The 23,564-nt window shown below is 41.3% G+C and overlaps 1 protein-coding gene across 10 annotated transcripts in view; it reads left to right on the forward strand.

Moving 5' to 3' along the window:
- PDE4D (phosphodiesterase 4D) overlaps positions 1 to 23,564 on the forward strand; it is a 679,763-nt gene that overhangs the window by 605,943 nt on the left and 50,256 nt on the right. For 9 of the 10 annotated variants that reach the window (XM_072958624.1, XM_072958625.1, XM_072958632.1 and 6 more), the window contains one exon: positions 23,256 to 23,368. In XM_072958624.1, coding sequence (XP_072814725.1) covers positions 23,256 to 23,368 — 113 coding nt within the window. Of the gene's footprint in view, positions 1 to 22,602; positions 23,170 to 23,255; positions 23,369 to 23,564 lie in introns of those variants that run through there. The other variant, XM_072958633.1, reaches the window with a different exon arrangement.

The following is a 23,564-nucleotide window of genomic DNA, read 5'->3' on the forward strand; positions in this document are numbered from 1 at the left end:
TTTAATACTTTATAATGGCCTATAATGGAAAAGAATATGAAAAGGAATATATATATATTACACCTTTGTCCATGTTATTCTTTTCTTCTGGGACCCCTCACCATCTATCCACTCCTTCTCCTACTCCACCCTGACTCCTCTTCCCTGCCCTTCCCTCTTGCTTTTTGATGTATCAAGAATCACCTCCTCCACTATATATAAAATGTATATATATATATATATATATACACACACACACACACATATATACATATATATATATAAACTGAATCACTATGCTGTACACCAGAAATTAATACAACATTGTAAACCAACTATACTTCAATAAAAAAAACCCTGAAAAACCAGTATTAGTCAAAGGAAGAAACAGGATTTCTAGGTTTTCAGTGTCCTTGGTACTCCTTAACAGAGTATTTTATTAGCCTATAGTTTCTTGACAACTGTCGCCTGATCTTATATCCCAAGGAAACTTTAGGTTTAAGATGTTTACTCTGCAGAGATAGGTTTGTGATGTTTTATTTTCCTTACAGATATAACAAGCAGGACACATTTATCCTTTGTGGCCAGGGAATAAACAGCCCTATGTGTAGAAAGCACTGAAGCCCCCTAAATATGAAAATTGGATGTGGGTGAACTTGAAGTCAGTGTGTAAGGCAAGCATAGAACCTTCTGACTTTCTTATCTTTACTAAAACTTAATTATTTGTTTACTGTTAAGGAAAGTAGGGCGCCCTTTGGACATTTCTACAACTGAAATGCTCCTTACTCTTGGAAATCAGGCTATTTGTCGGAAGGATAGAGAAAAGCTAGTGCCCAAAAAGAAGACTAAGCTTGCAAAAGGGCTCATCACTAACAGATGTATTAATTCATGGAGGACTGATTCTCCGATTAAATATATATTTTTTTAAAGTTATTTGGTCACGAGTAAAAGCAGATTGTTTATTGACTTTTTAGAGAAGCAACCAACTCTAGTTAAAAAGAGACCCAGTCTGAATTAACGAAGCACCACGTTGTGCGGGATGTTTACAACTCGCTGCCTGTTCTGGGTATTTCATTCACATTTCGTTCATTGTGATAAAATACTGAGGCCTGGGTAGCCTCTAGGACGTGACAGCAGGCGCCATGTTAGCAGGGTCAGCAGCAGGGCTGTGTGATCTATTTGAAGGGGCTGCGTGGTCCGCTCAGCACAAGGTGGACCCATGAAAGCTTGGCCAGGACTTGCTTATGGTAGCCCAGGGAAATCACCTGAAAGAGTACCAAGGATGCGCATGTCACTTCGGCCCATCAGCTTACCAGTTGATGAAAAAAATAAAAATATTTCTAATGTACTGTAGCAAAATTTGATATTTTGAAGGGGACCTGAAACATAGCATACTTTGGGATCTTAAAGCTGGATTTTTGATATTCTTTCTGGACTCTGTCTCTTTGTCTGTCAGTCAGTCAGTCTGTCTTTCTCCCTCCCTCCTCTTGTGACCTGGCAGGTGACAAGAGAAAACATGTATTTTTTCTCATGTTTCTTTATTAATAACAACAACAACAACCACCAAATACTTGAATTCTGGCCACCATCCAGGTCAGATTTTTAATTGAAAAGGCCTCTTGCTTGGAGTTACCTTGGAATTAGGTTCTTATTCCCTCACCATCTTTTTTTTTTTAATTTATGAGTAATGGTCATTAATTTAAAATAAGGATTTCAGTTTCATCATAAAGAACTAATACTATCTGATTCTCACTCATTTTTAACTTCCTTCTTTTCCATTCCTCATACCACTATCAGTGCCAAATAAACTGATTATCTCCATTTTTATCATCTCTTTTATATTTTTAAGGCAGTAACTGAAATTGGCTTGCTCAGAGGCAGATACTCTGGGTGACAGAAACACTTGAGGCAAAAATGTTTCAAATCAATTTGTGGATTGTTTTGATAACATTTTTTCAGTTTTATAACCTACCATTCATAATAGATCACTTCTTAACCTGGCCTGGCCCCAACCCAGCTCTGAAAATTAATAACATATTTACAAGTTGACACTTAGATACGTATCTTCAAGTTCAGTAATCTGAAGGAAAATTTCTAGAGGCATTATAATAAGGACATTTAATTAAAAACCCATGTTGACTTGGGAATATTATGTGTAGCACTGATCCATAGTGCAGCTAATACATTCATTATGCTGAAAATTTCAAGTGATTTGTTGATACATTGGCCAATAAGAGTGCAACCTGTCTCAACAGGAGTATTGAAAGAGGCAGGGCAGTGAAACTTTCATCTCCACTGGGAGTGAGCTAACTTGCCAAATCTGGGCCATCAATCATAGTAAATATGTTCAAAACAAATCTTACATCTTCCACAGTTCATTGTCTTCATCAGCACTTTTGAAGTCAACAGTCCAAAGTAGTTACTTTTGGCCAAGTTTTCAGTAGCCTGTGGTTTAGGCAATATGCTGCAGCTGTCATTTTCAGGGCGATGTTCTCAGGTGGTTGTACTCCATGGGCCAGTTTCAAGGAACTCTGAAAGGACAAAAGGGCAGCCTTGTTTCTGAGGAGGGTCATTACATTATACCTTGGAAAATGTTGTCTTAAAAATCAAGTCATTGTCTAAAAAGTCTTTGGAATCCCTTACAGCTTGAATGCATGAATAGATTAGAAGATTGAATTTCCTACTTATGTCTTGTTCGAACACTCATTGTGTAGGCAAAAAAGTACAGTGTGGGGTGTGTGTACATTGTGGGGGGAGGGCTAGAAAGAGCATTCAAACATGAAATAATTTATTTATTGTCGTTGTTCTGGTTGCCTTTTTTAAAATGGTTTATTTGAAAATCACATCAAACTTAATAGAAAACTTCATGAAGAGTACAAAGAACTTATGCATATCCCTCACCCAGATTAACCCATTTTCAACATTCTGCTGCATGTACTGTACCACTCTTTCTCTCTGTGTACAGACACACATTATCTTTCTTCTCTGAACCACCTGGGAGGAAGTTGCACATATCACAGCCCTCCATCTTCCAAACCCCCAATGTATACCTCCCAAGAACAAGGATACTTTTCTGTACAACTAAAATATAATCTCAAACATCTGATTGCCTTTGAATATTCCAGCATGATCTGTTTTTATACCTTTTTACTTCAAATTTTAACCTAGATACTGAAACTGGTAGGAGGAATAATAACTCAACTATCTGAAAAAAGTCTTATCACTCGCATTTCAAATTTTGCCAACAAACATGGTATGCTACGATATGAGAAGTGACTAAATGATGGTTTTAGGGAAGAGATGGGTTAATACGAAGAGAGATTTCCCTTAATAAATAAGTCTTATCTGTTTGGGGATGCACCTTACCAGTGGCACTACAGTTAGCTAGCACTCATTGGGACAGACAGAACATCTTGTCTTTCTGTATTTTTGATTCTGTTTTTCCTCTTGTGATCAGATAACCCCAGGTTTTAAAGACTGAAGTAGTTTCTACTTAGTCAGTGCCATTGCCTTGCTCCCTGGCAGTAAGCAGTAAAGAAGCAGAGGGGGTACTGGGGATGCTGAATGGGTTCTGGGGAGATCAGGGGTCCTGTGGGTCATTATCCTGACACTACACTGCAGCCACCCCTTCACCAAGATAGATAGTGTAGATCTCTCCCAAAATGGTTCTTGTAGCTATTTTTATTTCCAATCTTAATTTTTTAAATGAAGGTTTATACTGCTGTGAACAGCTTGAACTGAGATTTCTGTTTAATAATCTGTGCAGCTAATTCTGATAACTAACACATACCTGACAGTTGCAGTCTTTTCCCAAAGGGTCTTGAGCATGCATATCCCTCTCCATCCCAGGATATCCAACAGTATATCTCTGTGTTGGGGGATCTAATTGAGAACAACAGTGCTTTAGGGATTTAGAATGGGCAGCAAGATTTTCTGTAGGAGGATGGTGTGATGCTGTAGCAATTTAGGAAAAACAGGTCCCTTGGTAACTATGGTGGACAATATTGAGGCACAGTCCTGCAAAGTCATCCAGGAGTCTGTGTGTCCATCCAGTGACAATGTACACACAGAGGTGGGCCTCAAGTGTGTGCAAATAACACACTTACTACCCTGAGCAGACGCTTCATTCATTCATTCAACAGATTTGCTTTGAAGGAAGATGTTCCAGGAGCTGGAGATTTGGTAGTAAATAAGACAGCCATGGTCTTTAACCTCATGGAGCTTACGCATAAACTGGGCTTTGAAATATTGTACATTAGGAAGCATTTGTGCTCGGACTGTATGACCAGAGTATGTCATTCTATAAACCTTTCAGACATGACTTGGACCCAGAAGAATTTAGTTTTAAAGCTGTTGGATTTGCAGGAGGAGAGAACATTGGCTTTAAATGACAGATCATGGAAAGAAATAATTTTGAAAAGACCCTTCAGCTTTTAATGATTTAACAAGAGCAGTGTGCTCAGAAACTATTTAGTCAGAAAAAAATATGTAAACACCCGTGTGTTCAAGTATATAAATGAGTGGGGTGAGGAGCCGTGGAGAGAGGAGAACCTTCCCAAAATGAGGACACTTTCTTTTTCATGACAGGGAAACCATTTTTTGGTTCATCATTTCCAGGCTTCTATCAGTTTCCAGGCTGGGATGACTTCCAAATCAGGCTGCAAAGACAAATATCTGAGCCCTAGGGAAGCTCCAGGGTGGTTCTTGTAGGCTTGTGCTTAGCATGTTTTCTAGAAATCATTTTCAGATAGTTCCAGAGCAAGCTCTTCATTCACAATCTATTCCTGCACAATACCTCTGAATTACAGTCAACTGGAGACCAGTCAGCCGATATCTAAATTTCACCCTGGCCTCTGTGAACACACCTCTTGTTGACAAGATCCAGGACAAGCCATGGTCCTGGATCAAGGTGAACAGGAGTTTTATAAGTGGTGTTTGTATTAGTTGGGATTGTATTTGGCTGTGAATCCAGAAATTTAAAATAGAAGTGGTTTAAGCAAGGTGGATGTTTATTTCTGCATCATGTTAAAGTCAGAGAGTAGGTGGTCTAGGCTCACGTGTCAGCACTACTCTTCCAGGAAGTCTCCACCCCACCAAGTTTTCTCTATTTTGAGCAGCCATCTGCTTAGGGAAAAATTGGGATTCTAATACAGAACTGATGAAGAAAAGCACCAATATTAGGGAGCAGCCAGCAATCTCTGCCACAGTGTCGCCTGTTAATAATGTTGCATGTGATTTAAATATTTAATGTCAGTGTGCAGCACCGTATTTGCAGTGTTGTTTGTAGTATGATCTTGCACAGTGTGCGCTTAGTAGCTGCAGTTTTCAGGAAGGCTGTGTTAGGCTCTGCTAGAATATTTTACCTGCCCTGGGTAAGGGCTTAAAGATTAAATGTGCTAGACAAATGACTGACTAATTGTAATGGTGTGTGGCAATAGTTCCCTACCTCAAAGTTTGTGTGTTTGTCTAGAGCTGGGGAAAGGAGGAACTGGTAGCACGGAACAAAAGTAGCTGGGGTTCTTAAAACTATTTGAGGCTCTTCATGTTCTAACCAATTCATCCATTCATCCAAATTGGAATCCCAGTTACATTTTGGACTTACGGTAGCATCCCAAAGCCCCACACAAGGATTCCTCTGCTTGTTCTAACAAGATTTTGTCTCGGCAGGCATGCCAAAATTTGATAGCTACAAATAGGGAAATCTGAAAGAAGAGGGGCGGAGGGGGTAATTTCTCTTAATTCTACTGCAGTGTCTTGGGGAGATAATGGTTACCATTTTGCTGACATGAGGCAGGTATGTCACTGTGAACAGGGAGAACGAACAATCACAGAGCTGATTTAATTTCCAGTGGGGTTTATGCAGCTGCCGAAACATGTTGTAGCCAAATGTTCCTAAAAGTATGAAGTAATCTAATTTGTTCCATCATTACAAGAAATTAAAGCCAAGCACAATTACATCCCAGTGGTAAAAGAATCCCTTCAAGTGCCATTGGTATTGACCGAATGAAGTGAGCTTTCTGATTACCTTGACCAGCCACATTTTAATTTTTGTCTGTCCATTTCTTCCCAATCACATTAGAGGGCCTTAACCAATTTGGACAAAATAAGCTACATTATTAAGGTGCCGTTTAATCTGGGAATCAGCTTAATTACTAGATTAGGGTTTTCAAGTGGGCATGCCTTCTAGATTTCAGTGAATTTGGGGATGTAATTATTAGGAAGTCTTTGTTTTGTAGTGTTTATAAGAGATCCAAGATGAAAGAAAGACTTAAATTTAGAGAACTGATTTTTTTAGTTGTTCCACCAAGAGTCTTTTTTGAGAGAGGTGTCTATTCTTGGGCCCAAAGCTCCTGAATGCTTTGGTGATTTGAGAGAGTTACTTCCAGGGGCGGTGGAATTGGGCAGCTAAATGATGTGTGATGGACTTCCCCATAGTGTCCATACAATTTAGCATTCACACCAGGACACTTGAGAGTAAAAGGCAATACTATTCATACTTACACCAGGATAAAGGCATAAATCTGGTAAATTCCAGGCCATTTAGAATATATTAACCCTCTACCCTTAAGGAACAAGGAGCAATAGATATCTAAACAAATAAATGAAATAGGGTGCTTAGGCACCCAGGCAATAAACCACTCTGTAGGACACTAGGAGGAGAAAAATGAAGATATGATTCACTCTACCAGGGATTTCTCTCCACAGCACGGAAGTTACTCTAATCACATGATGTCTCAGAGCAGGAGGCTCACAGGCCCCTGAACCATGTTAATATTCCCCTACCAGTCTAGTTATTGATTCTCAGATGCATTAGAAGTTCTGGAAACATTACAGAAAGATAGCCTTAATACAGGGACTGTTTCATGCTTTTTCAGTTCAATTAAGTTCAACAAACATATATTGGATATCTGGTATAGGACCACCAGTGTTTAGCATTAGAGATCGAAAAATGTATTTGATATGGTCCCAGCCCTGGAGAAATTCAGTCTAGTAGCAAACAAATCATTGCAATAGAATATTTAGTGATTTAATTACTTGAAGAATTGACTTACGGTTTGGCTCTCAGACATCAAATATGATATCTGTCAGTCTCTGTCTTTGGAGGGAACTCCTGCTGGGTGGTAACCTGGATTTTCCCAGACCCCTACTCATGCTAGACACTCTGGCAAAATAAACAGGGTGAGCAAGCTGTTTCAGTGAAGTTCTTTTAGCACAGAGGTCTTTGTTTTCCAGACTGCTAATTTATTTATTTTTTCTACCCGGAAAGCACTTGCCTACCATCTGAGCTGTTCTGACCAAATCAGCAGAGACAAGCTACAGAGATTTAGGATGTCTGAGTTTAAAAGGTTTGCGTGTTTAATTAGATAAACAATTTGAGAGCACTTGCCAGGATGACTGGTCCTAATCATACTGATAAAGGCTGGAAAGACCCTCTCAGTCAGCTGGTGGATAACAGAATCTGGGAGAAGAATGAAACATTGGAATGAGCTGGAAATAATTCAGAAAATCCTAACACACTCTATGTGTCTGCATATAAAATTCATCATCATCATACTTTTCTGAGCACTTATTATTTTTCAGGCACTGCTTTTATAGGAATAATCCAGTTAATCTTCACAATCACCCTGTGATGTAGGTACTGTTCTTCCCTTTTTACAAGTTGGAGAACAAGCTTAGACAAGCAAATTAGCTTATATGAGGGTCTCAAGCTAGTCAGTGGCAGAGCTCAGGTTTGGAAAAAAGGGCTGCTTTACGCCAAAACCATTTTGTTGAATTTTCAGTCCTTGGAAGGTCCCTCTCTGGCGCAGAATAACCCAGCATGTTGTCTGTTTAGAGATGGAGAGGAGCAGGGACCCACCCAGCCTTTGTTTCTAAATAAAGAAATTGGGGGGTGGGGGTGGGGGTGGCTCTGAGCTGGAATAGGAGCTTTACTCCTGTAGAACAGGCACCTTCCTCCAGGATCCAACCCAACAGGTTACATTCAGGTGCCAGTCTCATCCTGAAGGAGAATAACGTTACCAATGGTAAGCTGTCCTGATAAATTTATTTCCAAACTTTCATTCCCCACAAAGAGAGCAGAACCCTGTGGCCATGGGGACCCAGCTCATGGGGAGGAGGACTAGGCGGGCAGAGGGAGCAGCAGGTGGGGAATTTAAGCTGTGAAATTTAAACAAGCTCTCAAAGGGCTGGGTTTCACCCACTTCTCTGCCAGTGATAGTTTTTCTCCTCTGCCTCCCACAATTGCCTCTTGCATTGTCTTTTTAAAATAAACATTATCTTCTGGATGTTCTCAGCTTCCTGTTAGTTGAATTTCTCATTTTTTGATCAGCACCTCTAGCCTGGGGACTCCCTGAAACCAGAGATCTTCTGAATTCAGCTCTGAACGTTGAGCACCTGTTAGAGTCCAAGGACCCCCTAGCAGGTGTTCAGCAGATTTTTGCTGAGTAGTGAATTGAACCAAAGTTTAAGTAGACAAAGATGAATCGATGTCAATAAAATCAAGAAAACAATGTCTAGTTTCCCAACTTTGTCCATGAAAAGGACTCACTCCCTGGCAAAGCCAAAATAGAAAAAGCATGTGGATTCCCTCCAGCTTTAGAATCTGTCATCCTTAATCTCCTCCTGAATACCCCCCCTCTGAGTAATCCCAGGATCACTGCACCCTAGACCTTCCTTCTGCTCCTACAGAGAGCTTGTCATCTGCTTCTATGCAGAGCTTCCTTTGAAAGAACTTTTGCATGAGGGAAGGAGCCTGTGAAAGGCAGAAATAGGATAGATGGAAGGAAAGAGATATGGTTTTGTGTAAGGAGAGAGATTGTTACTATTATGCAAGGGGTGCTTTGAGAACATAAGATTATGTAGGAGGAACTGAAAGAGGAAAAGACCCCTAGGAATTAAGGAAAGAGTGAGGTTTTCTGGAATTTCTTTGTTAAGAGTTTAAGAGCTAGAAAGGAAAGTGAGGGCCAAATGGAAAGATTTATTTTTTCCTATTCATTTGCCAATGAAAGGGTAAGGATGTGTGGCCATCTTTGGGAAACAGTGCTCCCTGTTTGGTTGGGTCATTAGTAATTGTTAGGTCATTGGAGCCAGATATTTTTGGTCAGGCCGAGTTCCTCACAGCACATCTCATAGGGGTCCAGTTGGTCCATGGACAGCTGAGATCATTTGGCCAAGACCATTCCTGAGTAACTGCTGGAACCCAATAAGGAATCTCTGTCTTTTGACTCCAAGTCAAATAGTCTTTCAGTGACCCCACATTAGCATTCTGGATTCCAGAAACATTTAACTTAATTTCTCTATCTTGAAATTATAATGTCCTTTTGGACTTGTTTTAAGACATTACTCTCAGGAAGATGTCAGTCCCTTGTACTACGCACTGTGGATATTAGAGGCTGCGATCTGGCCACTAAGGGTCATAGACTTTTTTGTCCAATCCTTAATGTGTTTAACTTTTTTAAATTAGTTACTCAAACTTAAAAAAATCAGATGTTATGTCTTAAACTCCAAATATGAGGATTCTTTTGAAAAATCTGAGGGTCTGGCCACAGTTGGCCATTAGTCCCACAGATGCCCTCTGAATTTGCCACCTATAGCCCCCACTGTACCCGCTTTCCAACCACACCACTCATTCATATGATCTGTCTGGCTCCTACAGGCTTGTTAGAGAGTGATCACTGCTTTATGTGCTCAACTGCTAAGCCTCCAGTGCCTTAAGGAAACTCACACACGTATGGAGAAATGATTTACAAAACAGTTTCATATTAGACAGCTCGTAGCTTAGCAAGCCCTGTGTTCTACTTACATATCTCCCTTGCAGTAGAAAAGTACAGGGAGAATTTTTATTATAAAGTGGGAGGAAGAGAGAAGAGGGAGGCAAAACTAACATTTATTAAGCTAGGTGATTCCTTACCCTAGTGTCTTCAAGCTTGTTGGTCGATTACGAAATCAATTTTGTGGGTCATGGTCAAAATTTTAAAATAAACAGAATAAAAGAGAAAACATCATAGTGAATCATACTTGGTAAGGATAAATATTATTTCATGTAGGTTCTATTTCAGTTCTTTATATACTGAATCAAATATGCATCCTGTGTGAGTGTGTGCGTGTCTGGGTCTGTGTATACTGTTTCAATTATATATAGGTTTCCTTTATATTGTGCATATATAATTCTTTCATTTTAACTTAAACGCATAGTTTGTTGAACAAAGACTATAAACCAGTTTTTCCATGACTATTATATATAACACACAGGAGTTTCTTTTAATAGGATTTCACCCCTACCCCAACTTTTTAAACCAAACAGATATCAAAACATTCCTGTACATATTTTTTATAGTAGTAGTCAGCACCCAGACTTCTTCAAAAAAGGAGCACAATTAACAGTAGTAGTCATTACACCTCCTACTTGGAACAAATATAGTGGCCGTAGTATAAAATACATTTCTTACTGTGGTTCACTGTCAAAATGTTTGAAAGCCACTTCCTTATCTCATTTAATCTTCTCCCCAGACTCTTATGGGTAGAATCTGAGCCTTCAGAAGCAAATGACAGCCTCCACGGAAGTTGAGTTTCCCCATAATTTTTGCTTGTTGGAAGGTCTCAGAGAACGCCAAAAAGGAATGAACGGTTCTCTAGGGCCTTGAAGCTGCTGCATAAAAGACACTTTCAAGGTGGGCAGCCGTGATTATTAGGTCACTGGGACAAATTCTGAAAACAAAATATACAGAGTGAAATTAGAATGTGGCCCTAAATATCCAGAAACTTCTCCATTGGTTAGATTTGCAACAAAATATTATATGAATGAAATAAATAATTGCAGTGAAATGGTAGATGCACTGAGCATAGTGGTGTTAGCAAAATGGCAAAAGTCATAAAACTTGAAAATTGTGCTTCAAAGAGTTAAGATATGTAATACTGCTTAAATAAACAAATATATATAAAGTCACCAGAAGGACACATTACAGCAATTAATTAGAATGGGTCTCTGAACTTGTCTTTAATCAAAACCCTTAATGATCTCAATGCAAAATGTCCACACAGTAAATAAATAATTCCAACTTATAAATATGCCCTGGCAACCATTATGTTTTCAGACAATGGAAAGAAAATTGCTATGCAACTTCTTTTTTTCTCTGATCAAGAAGCTGTAATTTATGCATAAACTTGGAATACCCCAAACAAAATTTGATTTTATAAGATCAGAGCATGGCAAGAAGTGTCCATATTGTTTTGAAATAATATATATTTGCAGAAACTAATCTTAAGGGTGACATAAAACATGAGTGGCATGATCTATGCATCTTGCTTAATAAAACGACCACCACAGTGGGTACAATGAATACTGTTGCTTATTGTGTTAATTTTCAGAGAGATGCAGGTGCTAAATACCACAAGTATCAAAAATATGTACAGAATTGTTTTGGTAACTGTGTTTTAAGAAGAGATGGGGAGGAGATGGATCATGGTTAGAATCAGCTGTTATGTGTTACGTGTAACAAACTTGATAAATATTTACAAAATTTTTAAACAAATCACACATTTAAGTTGAAATGAAACCAGCAAAAATGAAACAGGCATATATGGATATGTGATTTTTAAATTGAAGTTAGTCTTAAAATTCAAATCAAATATGGAAAATGCCCTGGGGGTGCAACCTTCTGTGGGATGTATTTTTAGCCCTATTTACAAAAGAAAAGGCTGATATATAGAAAAGTTCAATAATCCACCCAGCTTTGCCACATGGTTGGTGAGTTCAAAGCCAACATTTGAATGTAGGTCTCTGTCCCCAATGTCACCATGCTCTTCTATTGCTCATAACTGCCATAGTGGGCCACTAAAATGTATAGCCTGCACTCTTTGCTTATTGTTCACTGTGCATCTGGACTACTGCAGTGGATTCTGAATCTCCCTCCTCTCTTCCTCATTTTATCCTCCCTGGGCCACTAGTGCACTTATGCAATTCCCACAATATCCATTAGCTTAAGGCAACATGTTTAAGTATTCAACTCTGTTTCCTTTCTGCTCCCTGGAAGGAGTCTCCTCCATCCAGGCTATTTTCCACCTACACATGAAACCCTTATACGGACTCCAGACATTTCTTCTACCTGAAAAGAATGCCAGCTGACTGGCTCCTCCCACAGCCATTCCAACTACAGACTTCGTCGAAGACCTATATTCCTGTTCAGCGTCTTCCTGGAACCCTGCACCCTTGGCCACAGTCTGTGCCTCCCTCTCCCTGCTCTGGACTACAGCAGCACTCCCAGGCCGAGTGATTTCTCTGCCACCTCACACTGTCTCTAGGCAGCAGCTGGTCACGTGTCTGATTTTCTCAGCAGGGTATTAGAAGTTCCTTTCCAGGTCCAGGCCACTGAATCTTTCATGTTCTTGTGTTTCACAGCCACTGGAACATTAGAGAGGCTCAATAAATATGTATGGATTTTTTTTTTTGACTGCTCTCTTTCTGGGGAAAAAGAGAGGAAGGAAGGGAAGGAGGAATATTACTCTCTCAAAAGTACATGAAAGCATGAGGAGGGGAATAAGATGGCCTTGGCGGAGACTTCAGATATATGAGAACCCACAGAACATATGTATCGTGTTTACGTTTTTGGACTCACCTGACATGAGGACAAAGTTTTCCAAAGTATGCTTTGAGACATGATAGTTGTTGTATGAAAAAAAGAGCATTTCAAGATCAGATATGTTTAAATAATACTTGTTAAATGATATTCAACAGGTTTCTTTGCTGTAGAGCTGCTAGCTTTTGAAAAGTTCCTGTCCATTAAAACCACTGCAGAGAGGCTACATTTACAACATTTCCCAACCTTGTTTGCCCACATAATTCTCTAAGTAAGGAGAATCTTAAAGAATTATATTCACTTAACATTCTTTGGGAAATGTTGGAATGATACCACCTCTCAGGAACCCCATAGGAAGTGGCGCTCTGTCATTAACCAGTATGTTTTGTACATATTTGTAAATCCATAGTGACTGTATAATTTGGTTTCATCTTGTGAAAGCTATTCTAGATCTTAGATTCTTCACTCATGTTCAGCCCAGAACTAGTTAATGACTGAAAGTTGACGGTGATGATAAGAAAATAGTGAATGGTTTAAGATTGAGAACCTGTGAGAGTAGAAGTAACCCCTATGTATGAAATACCTTACTGAGGTTTAATTTATTTAAACAACCTTGTAAATTAGGTCAGAATAATAGTAACTATGGATAAGTCAAACATAGCCCTTGGTGCTTTACATGCATTTTCACATGCATTTCTCATAAAAATTAATTTCTAACTTATACGATGGGCTCAGCTATTTAAATGACTTATTTAAGATAACACAATGACCGGAATAATGGCAAAGCTAACATTCAAATTCTGGATGACTCAAAAATCCATACTCTTCCTGACCTGTTGCTACTTCTTCCCATGAGGAATTCTGTAGGTTGTGAATTCTTGCATGCATGTGTAAGAACTTTCTTGTCCAAATCTAAATCTCCCTAGATACTCTTGTACAACTAGAAAACTAATTTCTTTTTCTTAAACTTGTGTAAGGAGCCAACACATACACAAATAGATCAGCCAAGTATATTTGATATAATGTGTCAGGTGCTGAAACTTGCTCTATAATGTATACGCATTTAACAAACACAGGTTTACCAGTAGGCTGACATCGCCTCTCACTCATGTGTTCTACATATAGCACAAGTAATGAGTATTAAAGTTGAACATAAGAAATTACCTTCTCAGACCCTATTCACAGCCTGTTTGAAAGAGCCTGGTCATTCTTTGGACACCTTTTGTACACTTTTTTTTTTTTAAGCTCAGACTTCATTTCCTTTAAATGGGATGAGTATCTCTTTGGCAATACTTCTCTTTAGGTATCTACAGTGAAGGGAAGGAAGGAAATGGAGAAGGCAGCAAAGGTACCCATTCAGAGTAAAAAATTCTGGAGCAGGTTTGATTAAAACGATTATTTTCTCTTCTCCATTCAGGAAGGACTTCTCAACCTGGAGTCCTTGGTGACTTTAGGGAGGTCAGAGACAGAACAGTGAGCAATGAAACAAGTACAGTTTATGGTAAAAAGAAATACATGATATAATGTGACAGGGAATTATAAAGATTGAGAAAGGACTCTTAAGACAGAAAAGTCATGTTCTAAGGAAAATCTAAATAAAAGTCTGGAATTTAAAATTCTAAATTACTTTTTAAAAAAGTAAAACCCACAGAGGCTGCACATGTGTTGGGTCTCGGGGTGTGGAAACAGACAGGGGTGGGATGGATGGTGGAGATGAAGTAGTGAAAACAGAGAACAATCTTATGGGGAGGCAATAGACAGTATTTAAGTGTATTATATTGTGAGGGAAATATGGACTTAAATATGGCTGTTAATAAATAACATGAGCACTGCAGGTTGGCTAAACTTAGAGCAGCAAGAGTAGGCAGGAGATCCAGCTTTCTCCCAGTTTTAATTTGCATGGGGAACGTATTCTCTTGATCTTGGTAAGATGGCACATGGCCTTTTGTTCATTCACTTGTTCAACCCAAACTTCATATCTGTGTATTGATGGAATCTTTCACAATTTTGCCCAATTTTATAAAGATCATTCTCAGTATTTATTATAATACCTACTGTTTAAGTATAACATTAATATTTCTTTTCAGGAAGAGAACCACGGTGTGTTAACCAGTCCAAAGTTCTGGCAGTGTTCATTCCTAATACTCTTTCAAAACAGACCACAGAGTTTGAAAGCAAGAGATCAAGCATAAGAGACAGCTAGATGGAGATGGATATATCTAGAGAGGCACCCTCAGGACAGTATGACTGCTTACATCTTTCTTGGAAAAAAATATCCTTATTTGTTTAAAAGCATGCATGCTTATTGGTTATTCACTCACAGATGTTTGTTGAGTGCTTGTAAATGTCAGGAGTTGTCCTAGACACTTGAAGAAAACCCTAGAAACATATATAAAAGTGAGATAAAGAGTCATAGAGACAGAAGCCAGCAAATTGTATCCAGGCCAGAGGGCAGCCGTAGATGGGATGGTGACTAAAAGGGGGCCAGAATGGTATTGAAAAGCCCATTGAAAGAAGACCTTCTGTGAACTCAAGAAGCATGGCATTCACAGAGTAAGCAGAAGGGAGTTTGTGTGGCTGGATTTTGAGTGAGGCACTGACATACTAAAAATAGAGTTTAAGAAAGACTATTCTGACTTTATAAACAGGATTGTGGTGAGAAAACCTGAACCCAAGGAGATCCAGTAGTAGGCTGTTACAGGAATCTAGAAATATATGGATGAGGATTTGACTAAAGGTGGCAGTTATAGAAATTAAGAACAAACTGGTAAATCAATTGGCAAAGTATTAGATGCGGACATGGTTGGGGCAGGGGTAGAGGGTGTAAATATACAGCAGGAAAAGCACAACTTTCTATTTATCAATACCTTTCTTTCTCAAAATATCTTAATTTCAAGTATAAGACATCCAAACCTGTTACACAGGTGAGCTAAATTCACAGAGTTCTAGAATCATGCTATTGGGTGGGATCTTTGAAGACATCTGGTCAAGTCTGGAATAGTAATACCTGACCCCACCCAGGTTAATCAATCATGAGCAACCTCAAACCGACACCCTACTCAGATAGTAGTGTTAGACGTTGGAGAATAAATACATGTTAGCACTGGATAGGCAGTGGAGATCACCTGATCAAACTCCTTACTTTCTACAAGGAACTGACAAAGATAAAGGTCCAAAGGCTGTCAAGCCTGAGGATTGACTGTGTGTGATGGAAGCACAGACATCCTCCTACAAGCCTGTTCCCCACGGGAATCAAAATGATTCCTAAGATTGTAACAGGAGTATGAAAATAACACACTTAGTTTGACTTTTTTTTTCAGCCTTTTTTGCAAAATGTGTATTGTGCTTTATTGAAACAACTTCCCAGAGAGAAGCTTCCTTCTGAGCATCCCTTGAGCACTCTCTTTAATCTTTTCTGTTGAAATAGAAATGGGGAATGAAAATCATCTTAACCCAAACTGGCAGGTATACATGGTCCATTTTGAATATCAATGGCTATGCCTTGAAACCCTCCTTTGAAATTCTCCTTTCTCTTTGCTACTGAGAGGCTCTCGCTCTCCCTTTCTGGTGGCTTCTCCTCCCACTTTAGGCCTCCTACCTGGTCCTGCCTTTCTCCAATCTTCCTTTCATACTGTTCCCAGAGTAATCTTTCTGAAAAGCAAGTCTGACCACGTGACTTCCTCACTTATAGCTTTAATGGTTCCTTCAGAAAAAAAAGCGTAAACTCTTTGAATAGTATACTGACTCCTCCATGACGACTCCTCCACCTCTGTCTTTGTCCATTGCCTGACAAGCTTTGCATCCTCATCTCCTTATAGCCACCTGAATGGCCTGTGTTCTCCAACTGGCAGTGGCACGTGTTTCTCTCGATCTCAGATGTCACGTTCCATCCCTCACCTGGTTAATGCTTCAGCCCATCCGTGAGGACTCAGGGCTGGCATTCCCTCTTTCAGAAGCTTTCCCAGATCTCTCCTGGGCTGAGAGAGGTGGCACCTTCCCTGTCCCCCATCTCTGCCTTGTGCTGACAGTGGACCTGTACCTACTGCCTGGTTTCAGTGGAAACTTACATACTCTCCTCTAATTGCCTTCCTCATTGGACTATGAACTTCTTGAAACCCAAAGTTATTCCCTAACATTTGGTGTACTCAGCACTGGCACATCACAAGTGTTCAAGATATTGATTCAAATGAAAAGGAAATTATTATAATCAGTAGGATGTTAACTCCATGAGACTAGGCAGAAACTTTTAACTACCTTTTTCATTGCTAAATTTCCATCATTTAGTACAATGCCTGGAAAAAATCTATTAGACGAGCAAGGCAGGGTTATTTAACTCACAGTCTCCCACTTAAACTAAAATAACCTACAAGGTCCAAGAAAGATTAGGTGATCTTCCAGGGGTTATGGCTTATATGTAGTGAGTTGGAGATTGGAGCCACCTCCTACTCTTCCAGTTTCCATCAAGGAGTAATATCACTTATAGTCGCACACATGTCACATAGTGTCCCCAATCCAGATGTCTGATTAAACTCGGCTCAAACTCCATTTCCTTGGACAGAAATCCTGCTGTTACACTGAGTTCCAAACCTTCTGCCTTTTTCTCTGCCTCTTGTCTCCAGTTTGAGCTCAGGCTAACATTTCAGTTTGAACCAATCTGGCCTCTAGGCTCAGCCCCCTTGCTGGATTAAGACAAAACAAAACAGTCTCTTTATCTCAGTGTTATGTACCTTCAGTAACACTATTAAAGACTGGGGAGTTTATAGAGTGAACTTACCCTGTAGACCAAGCTGACTCCTTTCTTTTACACACACACACACACACACACACACACACACACACACACACACACACACGTATTCCCACTGGGGCAACAAGCATATTCTTTCCCTTTCCTATGGGGAAGAGACCACAGATTAATTTTTTCCAAACCAGGGCTCCTTAAAGCCTCACTTTCTGTAATAAGTAGCCTTGTCAAGTGCTTTCTTGCACTCTCCCTGAAAGAAATTCTGGTAAATGCAGAAATTATGATGAATACAATATGATAAAAATTTCAGAAGATTGTAGTTTTTAAGAGCAAGAAATATATTCCCTTAAAAGTCACATTGGGCAGGCATTCCTTCTATTCATGCCTGACATACCATGAAAACATATCCTTATGTCAAATTTTAATAGAGAGTGCCTTAGATAAGAATAATCATCATAGAAACAAATATTCTATAAATTATTCATTTGATCCTACCAACAATATGGCTGAAGATAATGGTCTCGCTGACTACAGCCTTGCCTCCCGCCACCCCATTTCTGGCAGAGCCCTAGAATTTTCCATCAGACTCCATGTCACACAGTACTCTGAATCACTCAGTGACTTCACTCCTCTCGAAGGTTCAGTCCAAAGCCCCTACCTGCACATGCCTGACAAGACCTCCATGGCCAGTATCTACAGATTTCTCCAGCCTCTTTCCGCCTGAGCAAGGCCCTGCTCGTGGAACTTCCTTTCTCTATGTACATGTACACACGCATCTTTTGAACTCAGGCCTATGTGCTTATTCCTGTTGTTTTCCTATAAAAGTTCTTCCCGTACTCCTCACTTACCTCCTGTTTCATCTTTTAGGATTCAGCCTTCTCCCACTCTACCACTGATTTGCCTTCTGTTATTCTCCCAAAGCCTATATGCTCCCTTTTTTCAGAATGCCTTTTACAGTCTAGTATGCCGAGACCATCTCCATTACTGGATTCTAGGCTTTCCTTGGATAAGGGACACATTCTTTTATGCATCTGGTTTTTGCAGACTCTCATAAAATGCATGACACATATTTGATGCTAAATAAATGTTTGTTGAATAACTGATGCTATTAGAAGTCAAGGAAACCCAATTTTGTATTTATTTCATTAAAAAAATTTTTTTTACTAGAGCCTTAGGCAGCCCCAGGAAAAAAAAATCATAGATAGTGGGAAGATAAAAAAAATTGACAGAATTATGTATACCTTCCCTTTGGAGGTTTTCTGAAGTACTAAGTGAGATTTTATATATTTCTTAAGATTTCAAAACAAGAACTTGATGCCCGAAATACACTTGGAAATGAGAGCAGCTTGCCACTGGCAAGCTCTGCTTAAACCTGTTTCACATACACACTGAAAGGGAATCCAACTCCTTCATGTATTTCCCATCAGATAAAATGTATACAGGGGGAAAAAAGTTAGCAAAAGTGAGAGCTAAACTGCACATATCTTTTACTGGAGCAAATTCAGGGAGTGAGTAGCTTGAAGCAATACATGGTGAAATGGAAATTATTTTTCTCCAATTCTGCCAACTTTGGACAGTATCATCTCCATCCTTAGGAACACAGAGGGAATTTCCGTGGGAATTAGGCCAGGAGAAACTAGAATTGCTTAGGAAGATATACACTGAAGTATTTGCTCTTAGGAGCTGCTGGCTGAAGGTTTGGGGGTTTTGTTTTTTCATTTTGTTTAAGAAAAATCTGAATCAGCCATTACAGTTTGTATTTATGTTTCAATTAAGTGCAAGCAAATGGAGTCCAAAGCAAGTGATATTTTTCGGACTTGTTCCCTTCATTTACACCAATAGGCCCATCTGGGAGTTATGATAAATTTATACAGACCTTTAATCAGGTGAGTGTTGGCAAAGAAACTGACATGCCCCCAGTCACACATCGTGTAGAATAGTTCCTTTTACCTCAGTGGTCAGCATCACTGACAGCTGTGGGTGAGAGTGAGCGGCTGAACATTTCACAAGAAGACGACCTCAACCTCTAGCTGACCGCTGTGGCTCTGGGCGATTACTTTGTTCCTCTTGAAAGGGCGCTGCTGCCTCAGCGTCCCCTCCTGGAGCCCCTGGCACCGTGTCAGGCCGTGTGTCAGGGGAGCCCTTGATCGCATCATGATGACGGAAGCCAAATGCTGGCCCGCAAGCATTGAGGACTGTTTGTTCAGAGAAGATCCTGAGCAGAAACACGGGTGTCACGTAGTTCCAGGAGGCCTTGGAGGCGCCCGACACTGCCGGAGGAGGGGACTTGCAAAGGCTCCTTAGCCCTCCCCCAGCTTTTATGGAATCCGGCCAACAGTGGTCGCCTCGGCAGCTTTTCCCCGCAGTTCTTTGACTTAACAAGATCTTGGATGGCGCAGTAGAAGAGTTTTCACATATTTAAGTCGTGCCACCGTGACTGCTACTCTCTAGGGAGAAGAGTCTTTTATTAATGAATGCAGTATGTGTCCTGGGTAAAACCCCAAATTAAACTAGCTCACTGTTTTTGTCCTGAGTGCTGTCGGTGACATTTAGGTGTGCTGTTTGGTGCGGTGACTCAGTTTCCTGCAGGATAGCTGAAAACTCCACATTGAGGTTTTTTTAGCAGGGATGAAAAGGTCAGTTACTTGATGTCTTAGAATATTCGGGGTTAAAATTCCTAAAAGTTAAGCTTTAATACTGATCCTGAAAAGCTGTGGCTAGCCTTATTGCCTATAAACTGAAGAATTTGGAAAAAGAAGGATTCTGAGCTCTATGCTAATAGCAACAGTAATTCTTTATTTGAGCAACAGTTTTATAGAACAAACTGTTCTTTGCTCTGTTGTCAGTAATTATTTTCTTACTTATTTGTATGTAGATGTGCTCTCGTCATTTTTTTTCTTTTCTCATTCTCCAGATTTATACAGTGCATGCATGCATGCAGAAGTAGTTAGAACTTAAAATACATATAAGAGACCACATTATTATTGTACTCAAGTGCTGATTGTCAAAATGGCTAATCTATGATTTGGACATAAAGTAGATCTTATGAAATAAGTTGTCCCTCTTGTCGCTGTACTGCCTTCGTAAGAGCAAGCCCTCTTTTTAAGTGCATAATGTCTTGAAGCACTGAAAGTTTACTGAGGTACTTCTCCTCTATTACGATTAAATAAATAAACACTGAAGTCTAATATGCGGTGCTACATTCTGCTAGGTCCAAGGCCTGTGTTTCTGAAAAGCTTTGAGAAGTTGGGAGGGGGGAGCAGAAGGAGTTCCCCTGGGACTCAGACTTCGGAAGAGTTGGAAAGCAGGGGAGAGGAATATGGAATGCCAAGTCTATGAGGTGTGGAGAGGGGATTTCCAGCTTCTGGATATAACCAAGGACTAGCAAGATGGCAGGGAACAAATCCTAGACACAATGGCTATGCGATTTTAACCCACTGTATGTGCTGACGTGGATGGCTCAGGTCACCTAAAATAAGTTAATTTCCTCTTAAAATTCCTACATCCTTATTTTATACCATAGAGGGAAGGAATAAACCAAAACCAAACCATCCATTACACGTACTAGCATCACAACTAGGTAATGCTACAGTTGTATATGGAAGGTATTAAGTAAAATGAAAATGTGCTATGGTCATAGGCTTAATTATTATTTGTGATTTTTAGGGTATGGGATTACAGGGAACTTTCTACATTACATCTTTGTGTAGTGATTCAAATTTTATAACAGGCATGTTATATTTTTATATTCTTATAATCAAAGAAAGGTTCTACAGGTGAAATATTTTATACTTAAGATTTAGAATTATCTTTAAGACTGTTCCTTTTGTTGGGGGAAAAGTTCCAGTCTTATACTTTAATTCACCTGGCAAGGTTTAGGCAGTTGTTTGTTCACCTAAAGTATATATTTACAAAGATTGGTGCAGGAAAAAAAAAGTGGAATAAAAGGCAATTTTTAACCTGGTTCTCAAACTGAATAGCAAACAGTTCAAGAATCCTTGATAACAATGAGCCACATATCCCATGTAACAAATACTTTGAAAGCTATTCTCACTTTTACAAATTTTATATAAAGACCTATCTGAAAAATCCCAGGAGCATGAGATTCAGTCCATGAATTTTTTTGTGGTGGTTGTGCTACAGATCATTTATGGGGTCTAAATTTTAAGGGCAGAATTTTTTCTCCTCCAATAACCTGTAGATTGGAAGACAAAGAAAAAGGATCTCACCAACTGCATGTCAGCTTTTCAATGTATTCTTTCTAAATGACAATAATGAAGTTTTCTAAGATGGACTCCTGGGAGTTTGGAATTTTCCCCTCACTTATAGTCTGGCTTATCTGCATGCTAATATAGTGAAGTTCTTCCCAATTGATCCCTCGCTGTAGAGTTCCCCCAGGGTCAGCTTTTGTAAACAGAACCTGCTTTCATAGGATGCCTTTGGATGTGGTCTTTTCCTATCTCATGTTTGTAGTTTATTCGGTACATGGTGGGTAGAAACAGTCTTCCAGATTTTTCCCCTTGGCATCACACCACCATCCTGGTCCCTGATTTGCAACACCATCCTGGTCCCTGATTTGCAAGTCCACAGGTGGAAGAAGCACGGGTGCAGGACAAGTGTAAATTGCCCATATCATGTGCTGCATTCACAAATGCTGTTCCTTTAAGATAACTCAGACCATTCTGAATGTGAAAATACAGCGTATTGCCTAATCTGTAAATTCTCAAGCGTTCCGACCCACAACATTGTATGTTTTTGTTTGCTTGTTTGTGTCCGCCCCAAAATGTAGACGTCTGGTACTTAGCAGGGGATGTGCTGGATACTGAGAGCCTGGGTCTTAGTAGAAATACTTTGATGCCCACAACCACCCTGTCCTCTTGAAGTAGGTAAATTCTAAATCTTCAGAAACGAAGCCTGAGAAATCTTAAAACCCAAACCCATAGAAATGGTTGCGCGGGTCCTAAATAACCTGCTTGTACCGCCCGTCGGACTTGTGGGCAAAAGCTCGCAGGATGCACAGGGTGGTGGAAACCCAGAGGTTCGGGCCATCGGGGCCACCGGGAGGGGCTCGGCTACGCGGCGCGCGCGCGGGGTCCTCGCGGGGCAGGTGCGCAGTCGCGTGCGCGCGCGCCATGTCCCCCCGGAGCCCCCAAGGCGGGCGCGACCCCGGGCGGCCGGCGAGCTGGCGACGGGCGCTCCACGCCGGGTTTTCCGCCACTCCCCTCGCACCGGCAGCCCCGCGGACCCACAGGCTCGCGCCCGCGCTTCCCCGGTTGGGCTTCCGAGCTAGCGGCGCGTGGTGATGCGGCGGCGAGGGGCGCGGGCGGACTGTGGCCCCGGGCGATCTCGGCGTGAGGGAGCCGAGGAGGGGCGCGAGGGGGAGTGTTCCCGGAAAGCCGCGGCGATGGAGCCGCGCTGCGCCCGCCGCCGGAGGAGTTGAGAAAGAAAACAGGAAACGTGGTGGCCGCGCACCCGGCCGCGGCTGATTCATTTGCTTTGAGTGAAGGCTTGGAAGGAGGGGCGGGCGCCGGGCCGCGGCTCGGGGCAGGGCGCTACGCGGATCGCTCGGTGGACCAGACGCTCCCTCCGCGGGGCGGGCTCCCGGGCGCGCGCGCCACCCCCTTCGCCATCCTCTAGCACCGAGACTTCTCAAAGTCGCATCGTGAGGGTGTTTGGTCCGTGCAAAAGTTGGCTTGCCGCACTTGGCGCGCCCTCCCTGGACGCCGAGCCAAGACGCCAAGCTGGAGAGAGCGTGCTTGCCCGAGGCCGGCTGCCCCGCTAGCAGAGCCCCGGCCCCCCTCGCGGTGCCCGGCTCGGCAATATGAAGGAGCTGCCCTCATGTGCGGGCACCGGGCATCCGAGCATGGCGGGGTACGGCAGGATGGCCCCCTTTGAACTCGCTGGTGGCCCCGTGAAGCGCTTGAGAACTGAGTCCCCCTTTCCCTATCTCTTCGCAGAGGAGGCCTACCAGAAACTGGCCAGCGAGACCCTGGAGGAGCTGGACTGGTGTCTGGACCAGCTAGAGACCCTGCAGACCAGGCACTCCGTCAGTGAGATGGCCTCCAACAAGGTAAGCCCGGCTGCGCACTCACCCAGGCCCCTAGGCTGCTGATTCCCACGCTGGTGAAGCCACTGGCCCCCGTGGCCCCGGGAAATCCATACAGAAGTTTGTCTCACTCACTGCATTTTGGCTGCCTTGGAGGAACTGATGCTGTGCCTTGCCACTCTCTCGCATTCACTCCAGAGAAATTCAACATTTTGCAAAA

The sequence above is a fragment of the Vicugna pacos genome, chromosome 3, assembly GCF_048564905.1.
Source record: "Vicugna pacos chromosome 3, VicPac4, whole genome shotgun sequence".
Taxonomy (NCBI): Eukaryota; Metazoa; Chordata; class Mammalia; order Artiodactyla; family Camelidae; genus Vicugna; species Vicugna pacos.